The sequence below is a fragment of the Perognathus longimembris genome, chromosome 28, assembly GCF_023159225.1.
Source record: "Perognathus longimembris pacificus isolate PPM17 chromosome 28, ASM2315922v1, whole genome shotgun sequence".
Lineage (NCBI taxonomy): Eukaryota > Metazoa > Chordata > Mammalia > Rodentia > Heteromyidae > Perognathus > Perognathus longimembris.
In genome coordinates, this window is record NC_063188.1 from 38,084,331 (window position 1) to 38,109,523 (window position 25,193).

A 25,193-nucleotide genomic window follows, 5' to 3' on the forward strand; every position below is an offset into this window, starting at 1 on the left:
CTGCTGACACCACAGAACCTCAGGGGACCAACCACATGGATTGAGCACTCACGTTTTAGTGCTGGCGGGATCGGTTGGTCTGGGCAAGCCTGCCGATTCTAATTTCTAAGTAACTGGCACGTTCATGTGATCGGCACACCCGAGAATGAACAATGCACACTGGCCTGGCACCAATCAGATATTGACAAGAGGATTCTCCAGTTCCGCGGTTCATGAGACCTGCAGGTCTGCCCACATCCCCTGGCTCTTCAGTGACCTGCACCCCTGCAGTGGTTCTCCCCTATCACACAGCCTTGGGCTTTGGTGATTCTCCCCCCCCCCCCATTCATGGATTACAGGTGCTCTTAAAATTTTACTTCATAAAACATGGAAAAAGTCTCCCATTATGCCATCTGAGAACCTAAACAGTAAGCGGTGCACAGTATGACTTAATTTCATGCCAGATCCTAGGGAATTCAAGAAAATTGGTTGGGCCTGGGGATAGCGCTTCCAGACACCCCTGCAGAAACATGACCTGTGGAATCAGCCTACATCTGCTCTCTTTTGAATTTTTGTAAAATCATCGCTGCTGTTTATTAGGACAATTGCCCTTAATAAAGTGGGCATTTTGCATTCTCATGGGACACTGAAGATTAGGGGTAGTGAAACCTTTTACTCTGAAGTTTCCTAATCCCCGAGGCTTTGTTATTTTGATGTTAATAGTGTGGTAGATGTGCGGCACAACCAGTTCCCAAATGAAATAAATATACTGTAGAGGGTTCCTCTGGAAGAAGACTTCCCACAGAAAACAAAGTCCCTGGACTAAAGAATCAATGTGTGGAATCGAAGCCCACAAATACAATCTGTGTTTGTGCCCTAGCATGCAGCAGTAGAGGCCCCTTCCTGTATAAAATTCAGTCACTTTTTATGTATACACTCCTTAGAATTATTTTAGGGAACCCATACACAGCTAGTAAACTATGGGTATATTTCTAATTTGCTGAAATCTAAGAAGTAGGAGGTACCACTTATATAATAAGAATTTGTCAACATGCTCTTCATGTTGTCAGTACAGCCAATAGTGTTCCTAATTAACCTTTGGTCTAGTGCTCTGGTTTTGAGAGCTGCATGTGGTCCTACTATCAGCACCCTGGCACTAAAGCAGGGGAGAGGACGGGGATGAAACAATCCACCCTCCTTCCCTATGTCCCCTCTTAAGTGTTCTCTTACAGAACTTGAATTATCAGTCTGAATTCAGAAAGCAAAAGAGCCAAACTTATATGGGCATTATGTAATTAGCACCCCACCAGAAAAAGTAAAAACAAAAACGTTTCAAAGAATAGGTGAACTTTAATAAGAGATAGCAACACAAAATACCAAGAATAATGTAACTCTAATGTGAAAGCAATATAAATTGTTAATTTGCTTCTTGTTTTAAGAAGGCTTTGAAATCCAATACATTTTCACTTCAACACACGACAAATACAAAACCTATGAACAAGATAATTTTTACCCTTTTTGGTTTTACATCTTTGAAAAGTTATGTGACACGTTATTGTGCTACACAGGATGTATTTGTTTTGTTATACCTTAACCAAAGTAAAGTCTGAGTCCCATTGCGTATGACCTAGGAAAGGGTGCGGCAGCATGCAGTTTTACACATCCACATGTAGATGGGCATAGTTTTCCTCTTTTAATAGCAGATGGGATCTGTTTGTTACCTTAAGGAACCACTAAGTTTAGAATAAGGTGGAAATAATGCCTTCGATAGCCATCGCTCTATCGAAACATCCAGGAAAAATTTCAATTGTCTTGACTACCAGAAGGGAGTCTGGTGGTGTTGCCAAAAACAAAGTATACGATGAACGGGTCAGCCCATATCACTTTCTCAGTACGGTGGTCAGTAACAAGAAGGCAGATGTAGAGAATGCTAGACAGAAGATTTACTGGGTTTTTCAAAGCCCTCTGTTTTCTTTTACAAACAATAGTTTTACATCCAATTTTTCTAACACTAGTTTTCTTGATCCATAGTATTTTTACATAAGGTGATTGTGGGCTTCTTTGGCAAGAACTGTTTTACAGGCCACACATCCATTCAATGAGCTCTCTGCACTGTGGAAATCACTCATACGAAGTTCTCCACTTCATGTCAGTACGCTGTGCTGCCCAGAGCATTGTCCTTACTTCTGATTTCACTTCAGCCAGCTTCTCTTCGTCTAAACTGTCTCGAAAATGCCAGTGATCATAGCAGTGCATAGGAATTGGATAAATCACAAACTTCAGATTCATCAAGGTTGTTAAATTCTGCAAAAGGCTCCTGAGCACCGGCATGGTAATGGGATTACAGGCACAACTAAATACTCGGAGGGCTGTACAGAATCTTATAGATGGTATGATACTGGTGAGAATTCCATCTGTGATAAGGCAACTATTCAGCTCTAGATGCTGCAGCTTACCAGATAAATTCTCCAAGAGAATTCTTAATGGTTGTGTATTTTCCCAAGGTATGTAGTTGTGACTGAGATTTAACATCTTTAGGTTCCTTTCCTGAAAGATCTCAGACAAGGAAATGAAATCTTTGTTAGTCAGCTCACAAAAATTCAGATTCAAGGAATACACCTCAGGAGAGAGGACTCTGAAGAGAGAAAAAAAATTATTTTTAAATCATCAGTATTTCGTCCAGTAAAATAGTCCTAGATGTTAAATACCTGTAATTCTACAATAAATCATTTGGTAATACATTGAAATGTCAACTAATAACGCGGTAAATTGGTTTTCTACCCTGAAGTAGTTACTTTTGCAAAGACATAGTTGCTTCAAATTCTTCTAAATGTAAACAATATCAATCAGTTTACAGGATAGTGAAGAAGATTAATTGAAAATAAAAACTATCAGTACTTATACCATTATCCTTTTAGGATCTATTTCACTTATTTTGTAGTGGTATATTAGGGAAAATAGGCTAGAGGAGATTTCTTTTCACTAATGCTTAAAGAAAATGTTCTCCATTTTGCTCTAAGCCTTCAGGAAAACCCATGTGTAAAATGGTCTCTCGGTATTAACTGTTTTGGTCACACCATGACTTATGTTCATCAGTGCTATAACAATAAAACTTTCTCCACATGAAAATTTCCCCTTACTCTTTGTGAGGCTAGGGAATGACTGTTTTTAACCAGTATGTTTCTGAGTCTATTGGTGTCTGCACTGCTTGACTGACTGATTGAGTACAATCTTGCCTTTCTTCTCACTATAAGAAATGCATTCCCTAGCTTGGCCAGTTACAGATTCCTAGAAATGCCCATGCTGAAGGGATGGAAATATATGTTACAAGGAACTAGGTAATACACAAGAATGATATCCCTCCTGAATTAGTGTGGTGCTTGGGTAGCCCAGATAACCATTCCACACCCTCACCTGAGTACTTTATGCACATGGTTTTTGAGGGAGAAATAAGTTAGGCTGAGCTCCTGGAGATCATGCATCCGCCTGAGATGGTAGAGGAAGGTTTTGAAAGGTTTCCTATTATAAGATCTAAATTTAATTCTATATAGATTAAGGCTGCTAAGGTGGACCATCCCAGGCATAATCGTGCAGACTTCATTCATGGAAGCTTCATCCACTCCCAGGTGATCAAGGCACACCACATCCAAAAGCTTCAGGATCTTTTTGTAATCAAATGACTTATCAATCTGCAAATCTCTACAGCAGAGATGCAGGGACCCCAAACTCTGCTCAACTTTATCACAGAGAAGAGAAAGAAAGTCACTTGTCATCCAGGTACCATCAAGATAAAGGTCAACTAATAATTCCATGGGTGGTAAGGATGTTTGAGGCTCTGAATTTGCAGGACAATAATTGACATGTCCTATTTTCACGATAGATTTCTGAGAGTAAGCACAAACTTCATAACAGAAAGGGAATTTGGTCAAAATGCCAGCACATGTGGTCATGCAGTCTGCATTCTGCCTTAAATCTAGAATCCTCAGCTTGGGCACCCTGTAGGAAAAGGAGGAGATAACACATATGAGAGGTAGTAGGCTTAATGGAAACCAGCAGAATTAGTAATGAGGAGCAGAGACAAATACCTCTATTCTTGGGGTTTATTCCAAACACCAATTGACAGAAAATATTTCTCATAAAATCACACAATCTCTGTTAATTGCTCTACCTTCTATTCTCATTTTGCCTTTCCAAGTGTTAGTGCTCATGTCCCTCTTCTATGTAATAATATCCATCATGTAAATCCATCAGTTGTATCTTCAATCACCACTAGTCTATACCCTATCTGTAAGACATTAATGTCTTTATGGTGGTCACAAATGTTGCACCCATAAACTTACAAAGACCTTCAATATTTTCTTTTAATCACCTATGGAGACTTGTAAATTCTTTCCTGCACAAGTACTCAGCAGGATATTCTGCTGAATTATCATGTACTCATACCAAAAAGAAGAGTTGTGGAGAGGAGGGAACTGAAGACCTTCAAGCATGGCTTCCAAGACATCACAATATGGCTCCGGCACATCCAAGGCCCCAACATGGAGACAAGGAAAGGGCCAAGTACGTACTACTGCCCTCAAAATATTCTTATGTCCACCAGTGAAGGCAGCATTGAACAGTGGAATAAAAAGTTCTCGTGGTAACTCCTCAGTGGCACGTAATGCTATAGACTCATTTTTCACCACAGTCTGCATAGCGAGGTCAAGCAGTCTTCCTGGCTCCTGTGGATCCATATTAATGGACCTGTATCAGGGTGGGAAACAATTAGAAATCTGAAGAAGACAGCCACAGATTATTATTGGCCCTAGTAAACTATTTACTAAATAAATACATGGCAAGCTATATAACTCTCTCTGGAGAACTATTTCTGTAATAATAAAATAGAAATTATCTCAGAACTATGTGGAAATTGAATAGAATCAGGAGCTGCAGAACTGATAAAATATTTGCATATTGGCTATTTGATAAGGGTCTAGAATTTAGAACATAAAATAATTTAGACAATATTAAGAGAAACTCAAATTAATAAAATTTGCAAATGCCATTAATAAACACTGTCATAATGAAGATATAGAAATAACCAAAATACATTTAAATATGCTAAGTATCACAAATCATTAAGGAAATTCAAATTAAAACTACGCTGTAGTATCACCTTGTACCACATGGATTGTCATTTTATACTGTAAGAGAAGACTCAGGCATTGTGGCTCATGATTGTAATTCAAGCTACTTAGGGGGCACAGAAAAGGAGGGTGAAGGTTCATAGTCAGTTAAGCTGAAGAGTAAGCCAGACATAACGATTCACCCCTATAATTTGACTTATGCTGGAGGCAGAGGTAGATTAGGTGTCTGAGGTCATCTAGGGGAAAATATGTATGACTATCTGAAAAGTAACTCAGGCAAAAAAAAATTGAGATGTGAATCAAGTGGTGGAGTGCTTGCATCAAAAATACAAGGCTCTGTGAAAATAAATAGAAAAAACAAATAAATATAAGAAGAAATAACAAACCGTGTTTACTGGTATTGAAAGTAGGAAATTCAAAGGGAATACCAAATTCGAGAGACACAGGGTAAAAAAAGAGAAATAACTACAAAAGCAATACTTGCAAAACTGTTTGGTGTAAGTGAACTGAACACCTGGGGGGGGGGAGGGAAAGGGGGAGAGGGAGGGAGGCATGAGGGACAAGGCAACAAACAGTACAAGAAATGTATCCAATGCCCAACGTATGATACTGTAACCTCTCTGTACGTCAGTTTGATAATAAAAATTTGAGAAAAAAAAAGAAGAAATAACAAACCGTGTTGCATATGTGGAGAAGTTAGAGTCACATACACCACTGATGTCAATTCTAAGAAGTGGAGTTCAAGTAAAATCTTTCTTGGTTTCTTAAACAGTTAAACATAGTTACTTATTCTCACTACAATCTTATTTCTGTATATGACCAAAAGAAATGAAAACAAGCATTCATACAAAAATGTATGTAAGTATTTTCATAGTTGTTTATTATATGCAAATGTTTAATGAGCACATAAAATGTATTATACCTTCCTCAAAAAAAGAGCCTGACACTGTTGGCTCATGCTTATAATCCTAGCTACTGCCTAGATTTTGGCTCAATGCTAGCCTGGACAGGAAAATCCATGAGACTCTGATTTTGATTTAATCACTAAAAAGTCATACGTGATGTTGTAGCTCAAGTGATAAAGTGCTAGCTTTGAGCACAAATCTTAGGGAGAGTCCCCTGGTGCTGAATTCAAGCCCTTTGATACACACACACACACACCAGAGAAGGTATGTAGTGTCACAGATACCACCATTGAGGAAAAACTGCAAATGTTTGGTATGCATAGATTTCACTACTGCACTGTTAGATTCTTGTACTTTTCCTCAAATCCTACATACCGTCTACTGAAGACATGCTGAATTTCAACAATTCTAAAATTCTATTTAAATTAAGCATGTAACATTCTTTTTTATTAAGAGGATTATTATAAATTTTTAATCTTGTTTGGAGACACAATTTGCTTTTTGGGAGATATATATCAACCAAATTTGGGAAGGGAAAAGTTCAATGTTGACATAACAATTTAAACAAACCTGAAGATAATGTATTACTGACAGAGCTTCTTTGCATCATTTGAACTGTGCAGTGAGTGCTCAGGAATTTAAAATTTGTGTTTCAGAAACTTCTATTAATTTTTAAAATTTATTATTATCTTTACCACCTTTGGTCAAACTGTATATTCTGAATCATCTGTAAATTTTCTTTTTTTTCTGTACTACTCCATTTTAACTCGGGGCCTTTCACTTGTTAGAAAAATGCTATTCTACTTCAGCCCATGCCCAAAGCTCTGGTATATTTTGTTGTTTTTCAGACATTTTGTGTTCTTCACTAGGCCATCTCTAAACAAAGCTCTCATCTCTGTCTTCTATGTAGCCAGGATGACACATTGCACTACCAGTTTGTTGAGATGGAGTATGAATAATATTTTGCAAAGGCTGACCTTCAAAGATAGTCTACCAATCCCTGTCTCCCATTCACTGGGATAATAGCTGTGAGCTACTATACCTGATATCTAGATCTTTTTCTAGTGAGGCTTTGTAAGTGCTATATAAATAGTTCTTACTCAGTATTGTTTAGGAAACACTGACAAATAGAAGCCTATACATGTTCAGTACACAATACACAATTTTGACAAACAAGGTACAATTAGTTTCTCTTGAATATTAAGCTATTAAACAACCCATTACATATTTTGTTATTTTTTCTTCTTTTTTGTGTTTTTAATTGTTTTTGTTGTTGCTGTTGTTATGGGACTTGAACTCAGGGTCTGTGCTCTGTCCCTGAGCTTTTTTGCTCAAGGTTAGCATTCTACTATTTCAAGCTACAGCACCACTTCTGGTTTTTGAGTGGTTGGAGATAAGAGTATCACAGGAACTGGACTGACTTTGAACTGCGATCCTCAGATCTCAGCCTCCTGAGTAGCTAAGTTTACAGGCATGATTACAGGCTCCTGGCAATAAATCTGTTCCTAATTATGTTATTCATTAACAACTCTGAAGCTTGTTCATGTATACAGCTTCTAGGAATGAGCAAATGAGCAAGAACATGTGATAAACGGACACCAAAACATTATCATCCTCCAATGAGAGCTCCTGTCAGCAATAATTTTAATCTGGGGATATAGATCAGTGGTAAAATGTTTTCCAAGCATGCATAAGGCCCTGGATGTGATCCCCACAGCCCAACAAAACAAAAAATAACAACTACTTATCTGACACAGAAATAGATTTATGCCAGGGCCATGGGTGGGTGGGGGGGAAATAGAACAGGATAAATTTGAACAACATGGCACCAGAAATGCAGTGTACAAAAAAGATAGGATCATTCCAAAAGATCACAAAACTAACACCAGAAATGCAGTGTACAAAAAAAGATAGGATCATTCCAAAAGATCTCAAAACTAACAGAGAGAAGCTTCAGTGGACAAAGCTGGGACACTTCAAGAAGAAAAAAAGAATTCTAATTCCTTACTTATGGTCTCACTTAATATAAATAAATCGGACAAATTGAACGTGGGAGAGAAAAGGTGGCTTTTTCTTAAAAGAAATTTAAAAAATGTTATGGGCTGATAGCTTACAAGCATCTTGATAAGCAGTTCATTCTCTCCAGAACATTGTCAAGATTCTGTTTTCTGCCTCAAATCTCCCATGCACTCAGAGGAAACCACTAGAATATGAAATTATCGGCCTAAGGTACAAAAATAGGGGACTTCAGAACAAGAAAGTGGTTGCTTAGCTCAGAAACAGAAAAGCTTGCTAAAGTGAGCAGCAATTCCAGGTGTGTAAATAAGGGAAACTTCTAAAGAAAATACAGCCTTCCTAAGTACTCATAACTGACCTTTGACTAGTTGCATCTTCAGCCTGCATATCTACCACCTTGAGACATTTATTTCTGTTGTGCTAGTTTATTGTCTAGAGCCATCAAGAGAAGGCTGATTACTAAAAAATCAGCTCAGCAAAATTGGAAGATACATCTATCTCAAACAAAGTGCAAATTGCAACCTAAAAACACAAAAGATATGATAAAGAAAGGAAATACATTTTCTATCAAAGTTCCTAAACTACTCAAGGCCAAAATGCCAAAGAATTCAAAATCAACTTTTAAAAATAATCAATGATAAGACAGACAACTCAAACAAACAGATAAACAAGGTAAGGAAGTCCACTTCAGACATAGATGAGAAATTTTGCAAAGATTTGGAAATTTTGAAAAAGATAATGGACAATTATTCGAAATGAAAAACTCAATAACTAAATTAAAAAGCACAGTGAAAACTATCACCAATAGACTAGAATAAGTAAAAGAAAGAGTATTGAAGACTAAAGAACATTCAAGGAAATAATTTGCTCGTACAGGAAAAAAATGGAAAAAATGAAGGGGGCATAGCAGGAAGTTTTAAAACTGAAACATGATCAAGAAATCAAACATAAGAAATCACGGTAAAGAAAAAGGAGCTGAAATACACATAGAAGGCCTAGAGAACCTATTCAAGAAAATTATAGCAAAAAAGTTCCAAAATGTAGGGAAAGATATGAACACAAAAATATACGAAGTATACAGAAGCACAAGATGACCAGGAAAGACGTTCTCCCTATCACATTATGGTCAAAAAATTAAATCTACAGAAAAAATACTTTTCTATTGAAAGCTGTAAAAAAAATTGCCTATTAACTTACAAAAGTAAACCCATGTGAATTACATGAGGCCTCTCAGCAGAAACCTTAAAATCCAAGAAAGCATGTGATATAATTCAAGCTCTGAATGAAAATAAATGCCAACAATGATATTACTACATCAGCAAAGTTAACCTTTTAGATTGATAGAGGACTATTTCCAAATAATCTGTAACTAGTAAGCTGGCATTGCAAAAGGCAAAAAAGTCCTATACATCAAGAAATTTTTGTCACAAACATAAGGAGTTAGAAAACAATAAATTTTGGGAGAGGACTAGCCACACAATTAAGAAAAAGGAAAAAAATCAAGTCTCCCCAACTCAGTAAACAATTAAATCAATAAGAGGAATAAGAGAGAAAGAATAGCTGGTAATCAAACTAAGAAAATTACAGGATCAGCAAATACATCTCATTAATTCCCCTAAATTTAAATGTTCTTATCTCTTGAATTAAATATATTCATACATATTTAGTAGTTTATGCCTTTAATGCCAGTTATACAGAAGTCTGACATCAGAGGATTATAGTTCAAAATCAGTTCAGGCAGAAAAGTCTGTGAGACTCCAGATCTAAAACAGCAGAAACTACTACCACTCCTGCAGTACTAGCCTACCAAGCAGGCTCTGCAAGTGCAAAGCCAAGTTCAAAGCTTATGCATGTGTATAAAAAGCAAGTAGATTAAAATAGTAATAGTCTTTTTTTTTTTTTTTTTTTTTGGCCAGTCCTGGGGCTTGGACTCAGGGCCCGAGCACTGTCCCTGGCTTCTTTTTGCTCAAGGCTAGCACTCTGCCACTTGAGCCACAGCGCCACTTCTGGCCATTTTCTGTATATGTGGTGCTGGGGAATTGAACCCAGGGCCTCATGTATACAAGGCAAGCCCTCTTGCCACTAGGCCATATCCCCAGCCCTAAAATAGTAATAGTCTTTCAGGAGAATATCGTGAGGGTGACATTGATCAAGATGCATTTTCTGACTTTACTTGTGGAATTAAAACACTTTTGTGCAAATACTCAATAACAAAATAAAATTAACAAGAGTCTCCCAGCTAAGGTCAAGGGACTAAGAGATTCACTGATTATTTCCAACACATCTTTAGAAAGAATGACTTTCAACACTCCTCATACTATTCCACAGAAGAGAAAATGAAGAAATGCTACCAAACAGATTATATGAAACTTCTATTAATTTGATACCAAAACCAGTAAGGATGTGACAAAGAAGGAAAATTTTAGACAAATTTTGTTAATGAACTTGTTGTAAACATTATCAATAAAATTCTTGCAAATCAAATTCACTAACACATTAATAACATAACACACATGATCAAGTTGGTTTAACTCCAAGGATGCAAGAATGATACAACACATGCAAATAAATTAATAGAAAAAATATATAGAATCAGAGACAAAAATCACATGATTATATAAAAAAATTGATTGAGAAAAAGCCTTTGACAAAACTCAGTGCCCTTTTGGGATAAAAGTCCAAAGAAACTAGGCATAGGTGGACATAATTCAACATATGAAAAACTTATAGATAACATTTAACATAAGCAAAAATTGAAAATATTCCTTCTAAAATCAGGAACATGTAAAGGCTTTCACTCTTAACATTCTGAATACTTTGAAATTTTGGCTTCTACCATCAAGCAAAAGATACTTAAGAAAAGTGATAAAGCTGGGTGCCTGTGGCTCACTCCTGTAATCATAGCTCCACAGAAGGCTGAGACCTGAGGATTGCGGTTCAAAGCCCAGGAAGAAAGTCCATGAAAGTCCTATCTCCAAAAATCTACTCAAAAAGCTGAAAGTGGCACTGTGGAGCAAGTGGTAGAGCACTAGCCTTGAGGCGAAGAAGTTCACACCTAGAGTTCAAGCCCCAGGACCGGAAAAAAAGAAAAAGATAAAAAAATGAAAGGAAGATATGAAAATATCCCAATTTTCAGATGATATAAATCTATACTTGAATGACCCTATGTCTTCACAAAGAAACAAAACTTTAATTGAGCAAACATCTTTAGCAATGTACCAGAATAACTACACTGAAAATTAAATAGCTTTTTTAAGGTTGGACCTAGGGCTTGAACTTAGGACCTGGACACTGTTCCTGAACTTTTTGCTCAAGACTAGCACTCTATCACATAAGCCACAGCTCCACTTCTGGATATTTCTTTTTTGGAATTAATTGGAGATAAGAGTCTTATGGACTTTTCCCACCTGGACTGGCTTCCAGCCACGATCCTGATGTCTCAGCCTCCTGAGTACCTAGGATTACAGGTGTGAACCACCAGTGCCAGGCTGTCAGTAGCTTTATTATACACCAATAACCAACATACTGAGAAAGAAATCAACAAATTAGGAAAATGGTCCCATTCACAATAGCCTCATGCATAGGTTAGAAATAACCCTAAGTTAGGAGTTCAGAGTTCTCTACAATAAAACTATACAACTCTAAAAGTAATTAAAGAAGACACTAGAAGATGGAAAGACATCTATGTTCATAAATCAGCAGAAGTAATCACTATGCTAAAGAAAAGATTTATATAGTCAATGCAATTCCTGTCAAAATCCAATGACTATCTTCACAGAATGTCACTATGAAAAACAAACCAAAAACACATATGGAAACAAAAACCACTTGTAATAACTACAAAATCTTGAAAAAAAATTAACAGTGCTAGAGGTAGGACAATGGCTAATTTGACATTATATTATAGAACCTTAGTAGAAGGAAAAGAAAACATAGTACTCCCATAAAACCAGACATGTAGAATACTGAAGTAGTACCAAGGACCCTGAAAAAAATCACTTAGGTAACACTGATTTTAGGAAAGATTCTCCTTAGGTAGATTCGAAAATCAGTGGACCAAATTCTGAAGTGTTGAACCCTTTTTCCCACCCTACTGCTTATTAACAAAAGAGAAAAATAGCAGCATTAAAGTGGAGTGACATAACTACTACCATCTGAACAAAGTGTTCAAAGTATTCCTTGACATGATATAAAGAGAAGGGAACAGCATCACTTTTGCACTAATGTGGTTTGAGATCTAAAAGTAAAACCCAGTAATAGTCACACTTTGGCTTCTGTAAAAAATTAAGAGGGGTCTGGGAATATGGCCTAGTGGCAAGAGTGCTTGCCTCCTACACATGAAGCTCTCGGCTCAATTCCCCAGCACCACATATATGTGGAAAACGGCCAGAAGGGGCGCTGTGGCTCAGGTGGCAGAGTGCTAGCCTTGAGCGGGAAGAAGCTAGGGAGGGTGCTCAGGCCCTGAGTCCAAGGCCCAGGACTGGCCAAAAAAAAAAAAAAAAAAGAACTCTATTTAAAAAAAAATTAAGAGGGTTTTGACTAGCCAAACCAATGGTTTTCCTGTTTATCATATTCCCATCAAAGTGATCTGCCACTCAGGCTATTCTCTCTTAAGCACAGCGTATCCTCTGGACTTCAGCACAGTGCCAACTTATCCTTGAGTATAGCATGTTTCCCACCAGTCCACAGTAATGGGCAGGTCAATCAATTCCCGAGGAACCAAAGGTCCTTTCGTTTTCTTATTCCCAAGAGTGCCCACATGGTTTATGTTGCTCACTTTCTTCTAGAAGGTGATATGTGTGTTTCATATGTGGTATGTTCCTTTCCTTGGCTCCAAGTAAATGTCTGTGTATTTGACCTGTGTAGTTTCAGGCACCATATATCTGTGGCCATGTACAAAACATTAGGGTGTGAATCTTCCCCTCACCGATGAGATGAATGGAAGGACACTAAAATGGATATTCTTGCCATGTATACATAACCTAAATCTATTCATAAGTAAATAGCAGACAAACCAATCTCAGATATGTTCTAAAAAGTACCTGACCAGCACTCTTCCAAAAAGTCACAGATGTGAAAGCCCAAACACAATGCAGGTTTCTGAATAGGATCCCTAGAATGGGGGGGGGGGGGGGGACAGCATTAATACGATAAATAGCGAAGTTAAATTGAAGTCCATAGATTATTTATTCATACTGAAATACTATTAATCCTTCAGTTTCAGTTAATTTTATGGTTGTGAACATTGTTAGCAAAAGGGAGATCTGGGTGAAGTTGCTCAGTACAATTTTTTGGTTTCAAATTATTTCATGAAGGAATATTAAAAAGCATTAAATCAGCCCATCGTGGTTGTACACAAGGGTAATCCCAGTACATTGGATAGAAGACTAAATCAGGAAGATCATGAATTTCATAGCCAGTCTAGGCTATATATGGAGACCCTATGTCAAAAACAAAAGACAAAAAATTATCTTTTTTTAAATGCTCCATAACAAATGAAAAAAAGTCACCCACATGTAGTTGAAATGTACTTGAATATGCAGTTGCTCTTCACATGAAATATGCTTAAACATAATATAAATGAAATAAAATAAATGGGTTGATATCTATATAGTAAACACGTTTAAAGGCCTGATATAAATAATAACCATACATAAACTAACATCCAAGAAGGAATAGAATATAACTTTTTTTTTTGGCCAGTCCTGGGCCTTGGACTCAAGGCCTGAGCACTGTCCCTGGCTTCTTTTTTGCTCAAGGCTAGCACTCTGCCACTTGAGCCACAGCGCCACTTCTGGCCATTTTCTGTATACATGGTGCTGGGGAATCGAACCTAGGGCTTCATGTATGGGAGGCAAGCACTCTTGCCACTAGGCCATATCCCCAGCCCCAGAATATAACTTTTTAAAGAGAGAGAGCAAGGTAGGAATTTTGTGAGGTATTCAAATTTGAACTTCGTGCTTTTCACTTGCTACACAGGCACTTTACCACTTAGCCACAATTAGGGAAATATTTAAAAGAGATTGGGAAACTATTAGACAACTAAAGCTCATCACACATAAGCCATTACAGAGTGCTCACCAAACACACTGTTGAGAAATCTAGATAGACTGCTTTCCTATTAATTTACTCACATGTTGAATATGGATAATTTAGGCCAGAATACTTATAATTTGTAAATTACACTACTGTAATTTGCCCAACTGAGTCAGAAAAATCTTACCCAGAACCTTAGCAGGCAGAGCCCTTCAATTCCTGTTAAGAGCTTGCTGCAAAGACCCCACAGACTTGTTGGTGATGTTTCCCTCAGCTTCCCCCTTCCCCAAAGTTCCACTAATCATAAGAGTATTCAAAGGGTTCAGCTTCAATCAGAGTACTCTCCCTTAGATCAATCAGCTCTATAAGTACAAGTAAGTGGAGCTCAGACTCCTGGCCAGCCCAAAGGAGCGGAGTTTCCTGGAGAGGCAAGGTCTACTGAGATACCTGGATCACCAAGTATCTGAATATCTGGATTACATGATCTGAGTTCTCTCAAGATTCAAGTTCCCTTGAGCTACAAGGTCCCTAGATCTTTGAGTACCCTCATGCTCCCAGTTCCCCTGACCTCCAGGTTACCGAAGTCTAGAGTTCCCTTGAACTATGAGTTATTCCAATCTCCCAGTTACCCTGATCTCTCACTTCCCTGGATCTCTGTGTTCTCTCGAGCTGCAAGTTTCCTGGATCTCTAAGTTCCCCCAGACTCTGAGTTACCAACATCTTGTACTTCTCTCCAGCTTCAAGTTACCCTGATCTCTTAGTTCCCTGCATCTCCATATTCTCTGGAGTTCTGGGTTATGCAGAGTTCTGTGTTCCCTGGAGCTCCAAGTTAACCTGATCTCCGAAGTTTTCCTTGAGCTCAGTTTCCAAGACCTATGTGTTATCATGTGTTTCCCTCATAGTTCCCTAGAGTCTCCCTCTATGTTACTCTAGCATCTGAGTTACCCAAATGTCTGATTCTCTTGAGTTCGCTTGAGTTTAGAATTCCCAGGCCTACTTTGTTACCCAGATTTCTGTGTTCTGTCGAGCTCCTAATAATCTTCATCTCACAATCACCCACATGTCTTATCTCATCTCCAAGCTTCCTGAAAATCCAAGTTTTCCTGATTTCTGAGTTCTGCTGTCTCTGAGATACTTGGATCTCCATCAGATTCCGATTTACAAAACTCTGAGGTCCCTCAGATTCCTAATTACCCGGATTCTCGAATTCCCTTGGGCTCCAATTACCCCATCCCTGGATTATCCCCAGTTCCAAGTTATCCCATATCTGAGTTACTCTAGTCTCTGTTCCCTAGAGCTCTGAGATATCTGGATCTCAGAGTTATCCATATCGCCTACTCTCATCTCTGAGTTTCCCCAAGCTCCAAGTTATCCACATCCCTGCCTTCCTCAGTGTTTGGGTCACCTGTATCTGCATCTTCACTCAAGCTCCAAGTTAATCTGATTGCTAAATTCCCTCCTGCCCACAGTTACTCCAATTTCCGAGTTAGTTCCTGCTCTGAGTTCTGTCATGGTCCCAGTGTCCCAGATCTCCGAACACCTCTGGCTTACCGCTGACCTAGACTGTCGAGTTCCCTGGAATTCCCTGTGACCTGGATGGCAGACATCCTTTGTTCACCCTGTGATCTGGATAGCCTAATTCCCTCGGGCTCTCAGTGAGTGGGATTATTTAATTCCCTTGGGGTTATCGGTGATTGGCATGGTCCAGGTCCCTGAGGCTTCCCTTGAGCATATGGCCGAGGTCCCGTTGGCACCCAGTGACCTGGAGGGCCGAGGATCCACAGGCTCTCAGTCATACAGTTGGCCCCTTTCCCTTAGAATCTGGTTATCTGGATGGCCAGTATCCTCAGGCTCCCTGTGACCTGGATTGCTTAATATCTGTGGGCTCCCGGTGACCTGAATATTTGAAGTACCTTGGGGTCTCAGTGACCTGGATGGTTTAATTGGCTCTCAGTGACCCAGAATGCGGAGTTTCCTCGGGCTTCTGGTAACCAGAATAGCACAAGTCCCTTGGGTTAAGGATGACCCGGATGTCTGAGGCCCCTCAGCCTCGCCCCCCACCCCCACCCCGTGACTCAAACGGTCAAATTTCTTCAGTCTCCTAGTGACCCGGATCCAGAATTGGATCCAGATGGCTGAGGGCCCTTGGGCTCCCAATCACCCATATGGCTAATTCCTTTAGGCTCCCTTGTACCCAGAAGAATTCTCTCAGGCTCCCTGTTACCCAGATGGATGAGATGACTTGGATTCCCAGTGGCTTGAACAGCCAAATTCCTTAGGATGCTCAATAACATAGATGGTTTAATTCCTTCAGGCTCTCGGTGACCCAGAATGTGGAGTTTCCTCGGGCTTCTGGTAACCCGAATAGCCTAAGTCCCTTGGGTTCCGGATGACCCGGATGTCTAGCCTCCCCCCACCCCGTGACTCAAACGGTCAAATTTCTTCAGTCTCCTAGTGACCCGGATCCAGAATTGGATCCAGATGGCTGAGGGCCCTTGGGCTCCCAATCACCCATATGGCTAATTCCTTTAGGCTCCCTTGTACCCAGAAGAATTCTCTCAGGCTCCCTGTTACCCAGATGGATGAGATGACTTGGATTCCCAGTGGCTTGAACAGCCAAATTCCTTTGGATGCTCAATAACATAGATGGTTTAATTCCTTCAGGCTCTCGGTGACCCAGAATGTGGAGTTTCCTCGGGCTTCTGGTAACCCGAATAGCCTAAGTCCCTTGGGTTCCGGATGACCCGGATGTCTAGCCTCCCCCCACCCCGTGACTCAAACGGTCAAATTTCTTCAGTCTCCTAGTGACCCGGATCCAGAATTGGATCCAGATGGCTGAGGGCCCTTGGGCTCCCAATCACCCATATGGCTAATTCCTTTAGGCTCCCTTGTACCCAGAAGAATTCTCTCAGGCTCCCTGTTACCCAGATGGATGAGATGACTTGGATTCCCAGTGGCTTGAACAGCCAAATTCCTTTGGATGCTCAATAACATAGATGGTTTAATTCCTTCAGGCTCTCGGTGACCCAGAATGTGGAGTTTCCTCGGGCTTCTGGTAACCCGAATAGCCTAAGTCCCTTGGGTTCCGGATGACCCGGATGTCTAGCCTCCCCCCACCCCGTGACTCAAACGGTCAAATTTCTTCAGTCTCCTATTGACCCGGATCCAGAATTGTCCCCGCCCTTCCCCTGTCCTGGATGGCTGAGGGCCCTTGGGCTCCCAATCACCCATATGGCTAATTCCTTTAGGCTCCCTTGTACCCAGAAGAAATCTGTCAGGCTCCCTGTTACCCAGATGGACGAGATAACTTGAATTCCCAGTGGCTTTAACAGCCAAATTCCTTTGGATGCTCAATAACCTAGATGGTAGAAATTCCTCTAGCTCCCGTTACCTGTTACCCTTTACCTGGAGGACCTAAGTCTCTTGGCTTCGAGTGACCCGGATGGCCAGATCCCCCTCCCCCCACTCCCAGTGATCCAGATGGCCAAGACCCCTCCTTAACTCTCAGTGACCCAGAAGGGCGAATTCCCTTAGGGTGCTGGTGACATGGAGAGCAGAGTCTTCTGGGCTCCCAATGACCTGGATGTCCGAGACACTTCTCATTCCCAGTTTCTTGGATAGCTGAGGTCCATGCTCCTTGCAGTCACCCAGATGGCACAATTCCCTTGAAGTTCCAGTGACCAAAATGGCTGAATTCCCTTACCCTCTCAATAACCTAGATGGCCTAATTCCTTCTGTCTCCCAGTGACTCAGATGACCTAGTTTGCTCATACTCCCAGTGTCAGAGACCCCTCAGGCTCCCAGCGACCTGATGGCCAAGTTTTCTCAGGCTCCCTATGTGCCAAATATATGAATTCCCTTAGGATCCCCATGACCTGATGCTAAGTTCCCTCATCCCCCCAGTCACCTAGATAGCCATGGTCCCATGGGTTCCCAAAGACCCTTGAGCTTTCCATGACCTGCATGGCCAAGGAACTTTGAGCTCCCTATAATCCAGTTGCTCAAATTTCCTTGGGCTGCCTATTACACATAGGGAAGAGGACTCTTGGCCTCCCACTGGAATTGATATATGAGATCCCTTGGATTCCTTGTGACCCTGATGGCTGAGGTCCCTAGGACTCCCCATGTCACAGATGACCTAATTCCTTTGGGATCCCCATGGCCTGGGTAGCTTAATTCTCTTGGATTCCCTGTGATTCCGATAGCAGAGGTCCCACTTATTCCATGTTTTCCTCATCCTTTACTTCCCTCTGGTTCCCAGTTGACTGGTGTACACAGCAATGCTACCATTTAATATTAACAGAGAAGTAAAACTTTCCATGACAAATAAAAACTAAAGGAAATCATGACTAAACCAGCACTACATGGGATAGCTAAAGGAATCCTAACCTCAAAATAAGATAATAAAAGCAAGAAAACCCCCACAAAATTATAGAAAGTCTATGAGGAGCATAGGAAGAGGAGCATACAGGAAGAGGAAAGAAGCAACCACCACAAAAAGAACAAAATGAGAGGAAACACAATATCTTTCTCAATAGTAACAAGTATTAATAGGTGCAACACTCTAAATAATAGATGTGGAGCAGCAGCCTAGATAACAAAACAAGAGCCAACCATTTGTTGTTCCCAGTAAACATAGCTCACTGCCAAAGATAAACACAAATTCAAAATGAAGGTATGAAAAAAAGACCTTCCAAGAAAATGCATCCTGGCAAAAGGCATGATTAGTCATGCTTACATCTGATAAAATTGACTTCAGAATAAAATCAGTAAGAAGAAGCAAAGAAGAACACAAAAAGAAGTAATTCCAGTGGTCAACATATATTCCTCTAATCATGGCATATCTAAATTCATCAAACAAGCATTCCTGGGCTTATATACACTAATATACATCAACATTATAATTGGAGGAGACATTAGCATCCTGTTTTTGCCAAAAGACAGGTCAATTAAATAAAAGCTCACCAAAAAAAAACCCAGAATTAAATGACACCATAGCCAAATGAAGTTAATAGACATCTGCAAAGTATTTCATACAGGAACCATACAATGTACATTCTTCTCAAGATCCCTTGGAACGTTTTCCAAAGTAGATCATATCTCAAGATATACAGCAAGCTAAGAAAATACAATGTAAATTGAGAAATAGCTTCCTGTGATCTATCTGGTCATATGGAATTAAAATCCCACTGTAATCCAAATTACTCAAGAAATGTTGGAATGAGAACCATGATCTAAAGCTGACTGAGGCAAAAGCTAAGACCATATATGAAATGAACTTGAAATGTGGCTCAAGTCATAGCAGAGAACACCGAATTCAAACTCCAACACTATTTTTAAAATGGCATCTCACAAAAGTTGTAGAGTTACTCAGTCTACCAGATACAGTTCTCAGCATAGGAACACAGGAATGTAAAATGGAAAGTAATATGACACCTTTTAATAATTGAATATGGTGGCAGAAAGTTCAAAATACAATGATGAAGAAGTAAATTCATCAGAAAGATATGATTATGCCTATAATCTTATCTACTCAGGAGGCTGAGGTCTGAGGATCACTGTTCAAAGTCAGCCCAGGCAGGAAAGTCTGTGAGACTCTCATCTCTAACTAAATAGCAGAAAATGCCTGAAATTGAGCTGTTACTCAAGTACTAGAGTGCTAAACTTAAGGAAAAAGAGCTCAGGGGCAGTGTTCAGGCCTAGAGTTCAAGTCTCCGGACTGCCCTCCCAAGTGTGTGTTTGTGTGTGTGTGTGTGTGTGTGTGTGTGTGTGTGTGATGTATATATGTACATATATACTACATATGTACATACCTCTAATAACAAAGTGCCCAATATCAGGAAACAAATACTATTTATTAGACCTAAAGGGAGGAATAGGCTTCATAATAATACTTGAGAATTTGAATATCCCACAATCACCAATGGATTGGTCTTCCAGGCAAAACATCAACAAAGAAACATTAAACAATGCAGATAAAATGGACTGAACAGGACATTCCAACTAATATCTGTAGAGTACAAATTCTTTTCATCAGCTCATGCAACTTTCTTTGGAACAGCCCATATACTTGGACATGACATAAATACTAACAAATAAAAATATGAAAATCATATCCTGTATCTTATTTGATTGTGATAAAATGAGAATTAGAATTCAACAGCAAAAGAAATTTTAGAAATCATACATATAGTTGAAGACTTAATCAAACATTTTTTTAAACAAACAGAGGATCATGAGTATTTCAGAAAGAAAACTAGAAGACACAAATCAAAAGCCTGTAGATGTGCTGGAACTGCAGCTCAGTAGTAGAGGCTTGTCTAGCAAGCACAAAGTCCTGAGTTTGTGCAAAAGCAGCAACAACAAACAACAAGTGATAGGGAAACAAGAAGAACACAACAAAAAAGACATAGCAAAAAATAGCAGGCTGTTGACTATAAAATAAGTATTTAACATGTGTTGTGTTCTCACTATCTTCTGCCTATTTCTGAGGCTACCTACAAGAAGACCTCCATACAAATGATACCACAAATCTTACTAGATGGCTTAAAAGTTGAACCATGCTTCTAAAGCAATTCTTTTCAGATCTTGGGGATTTAGCAGATATTCATATCCTTTCCCAACCCCCACACCAAAGAATGAAAACATTTGCCAGTTTTTATTTCTCCACAGATAATGCATTAAGACAAAATCCATACTGTAATAATAAAAAATATGTCATAGAAGGTTTATTCATACCCCCAAAAAGTATAAAAATAAGGCAAACCTTAAAATAGTTCTTTAAATTGAATTGAAATTTTTAATTCAAAACTTGTCGGTATAACATCTTTATTCTTTTATTTCATTCAGTATGCATAAGAACTATGATACACACAGACCACATGGAGCTTAGGGAACCATTGGTTTAGGTTCATCTTACAATATATAAAAAACAATAATATACAATAAATGTATCTGGCAGTTATGACTAGTATTTGGTATATTGATATATAAAATAAAATAGGCAATAAAATGATTTTCTCACTAGCTTTTGATGTACATCTAAGATTTCTCCAGTAAATTACTAGTACCCAAGATACAGTGAAACTCACATGAAACAGTCTAGTTGGGAATGTGGTTTAGTGGTAGAGTGCTTGCCTAGCATGCATGAAGCCCTGGGTTCAATTCCTCAGTACTACATAAACAGAAAGAACTGGAAGTGATGATGTGGCTCAGGTGGTAGAGTGCTAGCCTTGAGCAAAAGACATTCAAGGATAGTACCCAGATCCTGAGCTCAGGCCCCAGGACTGGCCAAAAAATCTGAAAACTTACTCTAAGTTGGTCTACTCATGTGCATTGAATTTTCCTTTTGAAAGGCTTTTCAGTCTAGGCACCATTAGCTCACACCTATAATCCTAGCTACTCAAGAAGTTGAGACGAGGGTGCTGATTTGAGGCCAGTGTGGGCAGTAAAGTCTTTGAGAATCTTATCTTCAATTAACCAGTAACATGCCAGAAGTGGAGCTGTGGCTCAAGTTGTAGTGTGTTGAACTTGAGCCAAAAACAAAACAAAACAAAACAAACCTCAGGGACAGTGCCTAATTCCTGAATGCAAGGCCCAGGCTCAGCACAAAAACAAAAAAGGCTTTTCAACAAGTCTCATTATCCAATATACTCCCTTCCATTCATATACATATATATATGTGTGTGTGTGTTAAGGTATACCATCTAATCAATTCACCAAGATATTTAAGAGGCACTATGAACTAAGAATTGAGTCTTTCTGTTTACTATCAGTGACTTCCCCCCCAAGTAGGGACCAGAGAAACATGAATGATTCAATGTATTTACAATTTAAAAATCATTGCCACACATGAGAGAAAACATTCATCTTTTGTCTCTCAGCCTGGTTTACTTCACTTAATTTTCAGGGTTTATCCATTTCCCTGCTAGTGACATAATATCAATATTCCTGATGGATGAATAACATTCATATATATATATGTATATACATATATATCACATTTTCTTGATCCATTTGTCCATTGAATGGCATCTGAATTGTTTCTGTGCTATGGATATAGTGAATAGTGGAACAATGAACATGGATATGCAAGTGTCTTTACTGTATCCTGACTTGCCATCTTTTGGATAAATGCCCAACAATAGAACCACTGGAATCATGAGGTAGTCCTATATTTCGTTTTTTGAGAAGGCACCAAACTGACTTTCTCAGTGGTTGTCCTAGTTTACGTTCCCACCAACAAGATAATAGGGAACTTTCCCCATCACACCCCTACTAGTTTCTGTTTGTATTCTTGATAGTGACCATTCTTACTGTCCAGACATGTTGAGCATTTCTTTCTGTGTTTGTTATCCATTTTTACATCTCAGAAGTCTTTTACAGACTTTTACAGCTGTCAAAGATTTTCTGCATATTTGAAGGCTGTGCAGAAATTTTTCAAATGGATGCAATCCCATTGGTCAATTTTCTCTCCAATTGACTAAGTTCTTTGGACTATTCAGAATGCTCCTGCCTATACTAATAAGTTCTAACATTTCTCCCACTCTTTCCCATAGAAATTTCAGGGCGTCAGTTCTCACATTTAGGGTTAGGTTTATTTTGAATTGATATTACTACAAGCTGTCAGTGTTTGGGGTATAGAATTTTCTAAGTGCCCTTTGTTAAAGATCTTTTTTCCCCCCAACATGTACTTTTGGCTTGTTTGTCAAATATTAGATGGCTATAGGAATATGAATTCACTTCTGGGTCTTCTAGTCTGTTCCATTTTTTTTCAGTCCTATGTTTGTGCTAATGCCTAGCTGTTTTTGTTACTACATCTCTATAGGAAAGTTAAAGGTCTGGAATTGTGATACCTCCAGCACTGCTTCAAACCCAAAAATTTTACCCAGGGCAGAGATAATTCTATGTGAACAAAAACTTCTAGAAAAGAACAGAACATAATTCAGGTCCAAATATCTTGAATCATTTCTGGTCAGCTGAAGATATGCAAATTATAGTCTCCAAAAAAAATATAAGAATGTTACCAGTTTTTCATTTTTTAATGGACTCAGTCACTAGTCATGTAAATCTGTAAAACACAAATAATTAAAACTTTCTTAGTCTATTTCATTGGATTCAAAATCTGTTAACTTTATTTGCCAATCAGAGACTTAAATTTTGTTCATTAATATAGGAGGGGGGGGGATGGCTCATGACTGTAAAATAAGCAACTCAGGAAGCTGAGATCTGAGGATCATGGTTTAAAGTCAGCCCTGGAAAGAAATTCATGAGACTCTTCAGCCCAATTAATCACGAAAAAGCTGGAAGAGAACCTCTGGCTCAAGTGGTAGAGTGTGAGTCCCAAGCTGAAAAAAGCTCAATGACAGTGCCCAGCCCCCGAGTTCCTGTCCAAGACTAGAAAACAAAATAAAGGATATGGGGGTGGGGGTCAAGGCAAAGAATAATTCCAAAGGGGGCTATTAGAAAGAAGAGTGGGAAATGAAAAACTGAAAAAGTACTCTGTACCCTTAAAGGGATATAAATCCCAGACTATTTTACCTAACTTCTCTCAAACATAAGTAAGGAAGTATAACATTATTCAAGATGTACCTGGAGAATGACTATCTAAAAAAGTTTTGTGTCCCCATCCTGGTGAATCAGGCTACTGGGTTCCACAGTCTGCTTCAATGAAATCATTGTGCATTGTGGTATTGGGGTTTTTGTTGTTGTTGTTGTCTGTTTTAGATGAATGTGGTGGTAGAGTTTTTATGGTAGCTGCTTTGACAGACAATATTATGGTAAGTTTTGTCTAACTTACTGCTTCAACAAACCAGAAGACAAGTGATTATATATGAATTAATAAAAGGCACAAACTGAAAAAAGAGAAATTATTCTTCATTGTGGTGTTTCTTTTGTTGGTGTTGGTGTTTGTCTTAGAAACTATGGTATTTTCTTGAAATGGGAGTAAAGAAGAGAGAAGTGTGTAAGGTCCTGCTCTAACTTACAAACAAAGGGGAAAAGGGCTTCCACTGTTGGTCCTAATTGCTTCAGAACATATCCAAACCCTTGTTCTAGCTTCTTTACAATCTCTCCTCCATCTAAGAAAGATTTGCTCACTCTGGCTACCACCTGACTGCTAATTGGGCCCCCAATTCATCTGGGCTTTAGTGACTGAACTGCTGATCCTCGTTGAGGAAACAAGTTCATCATGGGCTTCTAAGAGGGATAAGTAGGGCATTTAAAATGCCTTAAGAGAAGGGGAACTTGGACAAGAGGGTTTTTGTTTAATGAAATCAAAGAAGATTCATGTTAGACAAGCAGAAGGATGAAGTATACAGGAAGAAGGCCCACTCAGTAAACAAACCTTCTACCCGTGTACCTCACTGCCCACATTCTCATTGTTCTTGTGAGAGAACTTTCTCCACTTGACCACATACTAGGGGTGGCTGTGTTCAGACAAGTTTTCTCTCTACTGCTCTCCATGCCCGTATCTTCCTGCGACATGCTCCAGGGTAAACAGGGAAGAACATTACACTCACTGGGCCTAAAAGGTTCCCAAGACTCTCTGTATCACCAGACAGGACCTAGAGCAGGAAAGTGAATGGTATGAGAGCCCTTCAGCCTTGGCCATGTTGCACTTGACACAAAATGTACCTAAACCTTTGTTCTGGGTTCCCAAGGTCTCTCCTGAATCCAGGGATTATTAACTTGCTGTAGCCACGCGTTGACTATTAATTGGAGCCCACAAATACCAGCCCTAGAGACCTGTAGTTTATCACTGAATAATTTTCTTCTCCATTTGAAAGTAGTCACTGTTGCCATCTGGTTAAGTCCTGTGTCAATGGCAACCACATTCATTTTAGGCCTTTTACCCAACTCTTACTATATTATTTGCTATTTCACCTGCACCTACATTCCCTCTGTCTTAAACTGTTTTCACCATGAAATTTTTAGCTACATATGGCGCGTTGATACCCTCTGCTGGTCCTATAGAAAAAAAAGAGGAATGCCATTCTCCTATGAGTGTCACTACCAAAGGTCTGATCATCTTGTGGAGAGCATTCTTCACCTGATCACATACGATGGGTGCTGTATTCTTAAATATCTTCACTCTGCTGAGCTACATGCCTTCCCGCCTGTGCATACAAAA

The 25,193-nt window shown here is 39.2% G+C and overlaps 2 protein-coding genes across 3 annotated transcripts in view; both read right to left on the reverse strand.

Moving 5' to 3' along the window:
- Window positions 1–25,193, reverse strand: part of Bex5 (brain expressed X-linked 5) — an 851,362-nt gene that overhangs the window by 420,924 nt on the left and 405,245 nt on the right. The gene's annotated exons all lie outside the window — the stretch shown is intronic.
- On the reverse strand, window positions 56–24,547 carry LOC125343013 (melanoma antigen preferentially expressed in tumors-like). The gene is made up of 5 exons (XM_048335345.1): window positions 24,408–24,547; window positions 4,423–4,722; window positions 3,394–3,975; window positions 2,111–2,614; window positions 56–164 (listed from the first exon to the last, which is right to left on the reverse strand). The coding sequence occupies exons 1-5, from the start codon at window positions 24,545–24,547 to the stop codon at window positions 56–58; spliced, it is 1,635 nt and encodes a 544-aa protein (XP_048191302.1).

Coding starts and splice junctions, on each gene's coding strand:
- LOC125343013 (XM_048335345.1), bottom strand. CDS start 24,547: ATGTCGCAGGAAGATACGGGCATGGAGAGCAGTAGAGAGAAAACTTGT. Junction 3,976..4,422: donor CTCCACAACTCTTCTTTTTG/GTATGAGTACAT, acceptor CTTTTCCTACAG/GGTGCCCAAGCTGAGGATTC. Junction 2,615..3,393: donor CATGTGCATAAAGTACTCAG/GTGAGGGTGTGG, acceptor TTCTCTCTTCAG/AGTCCTCTCTCCTGAGGTGT.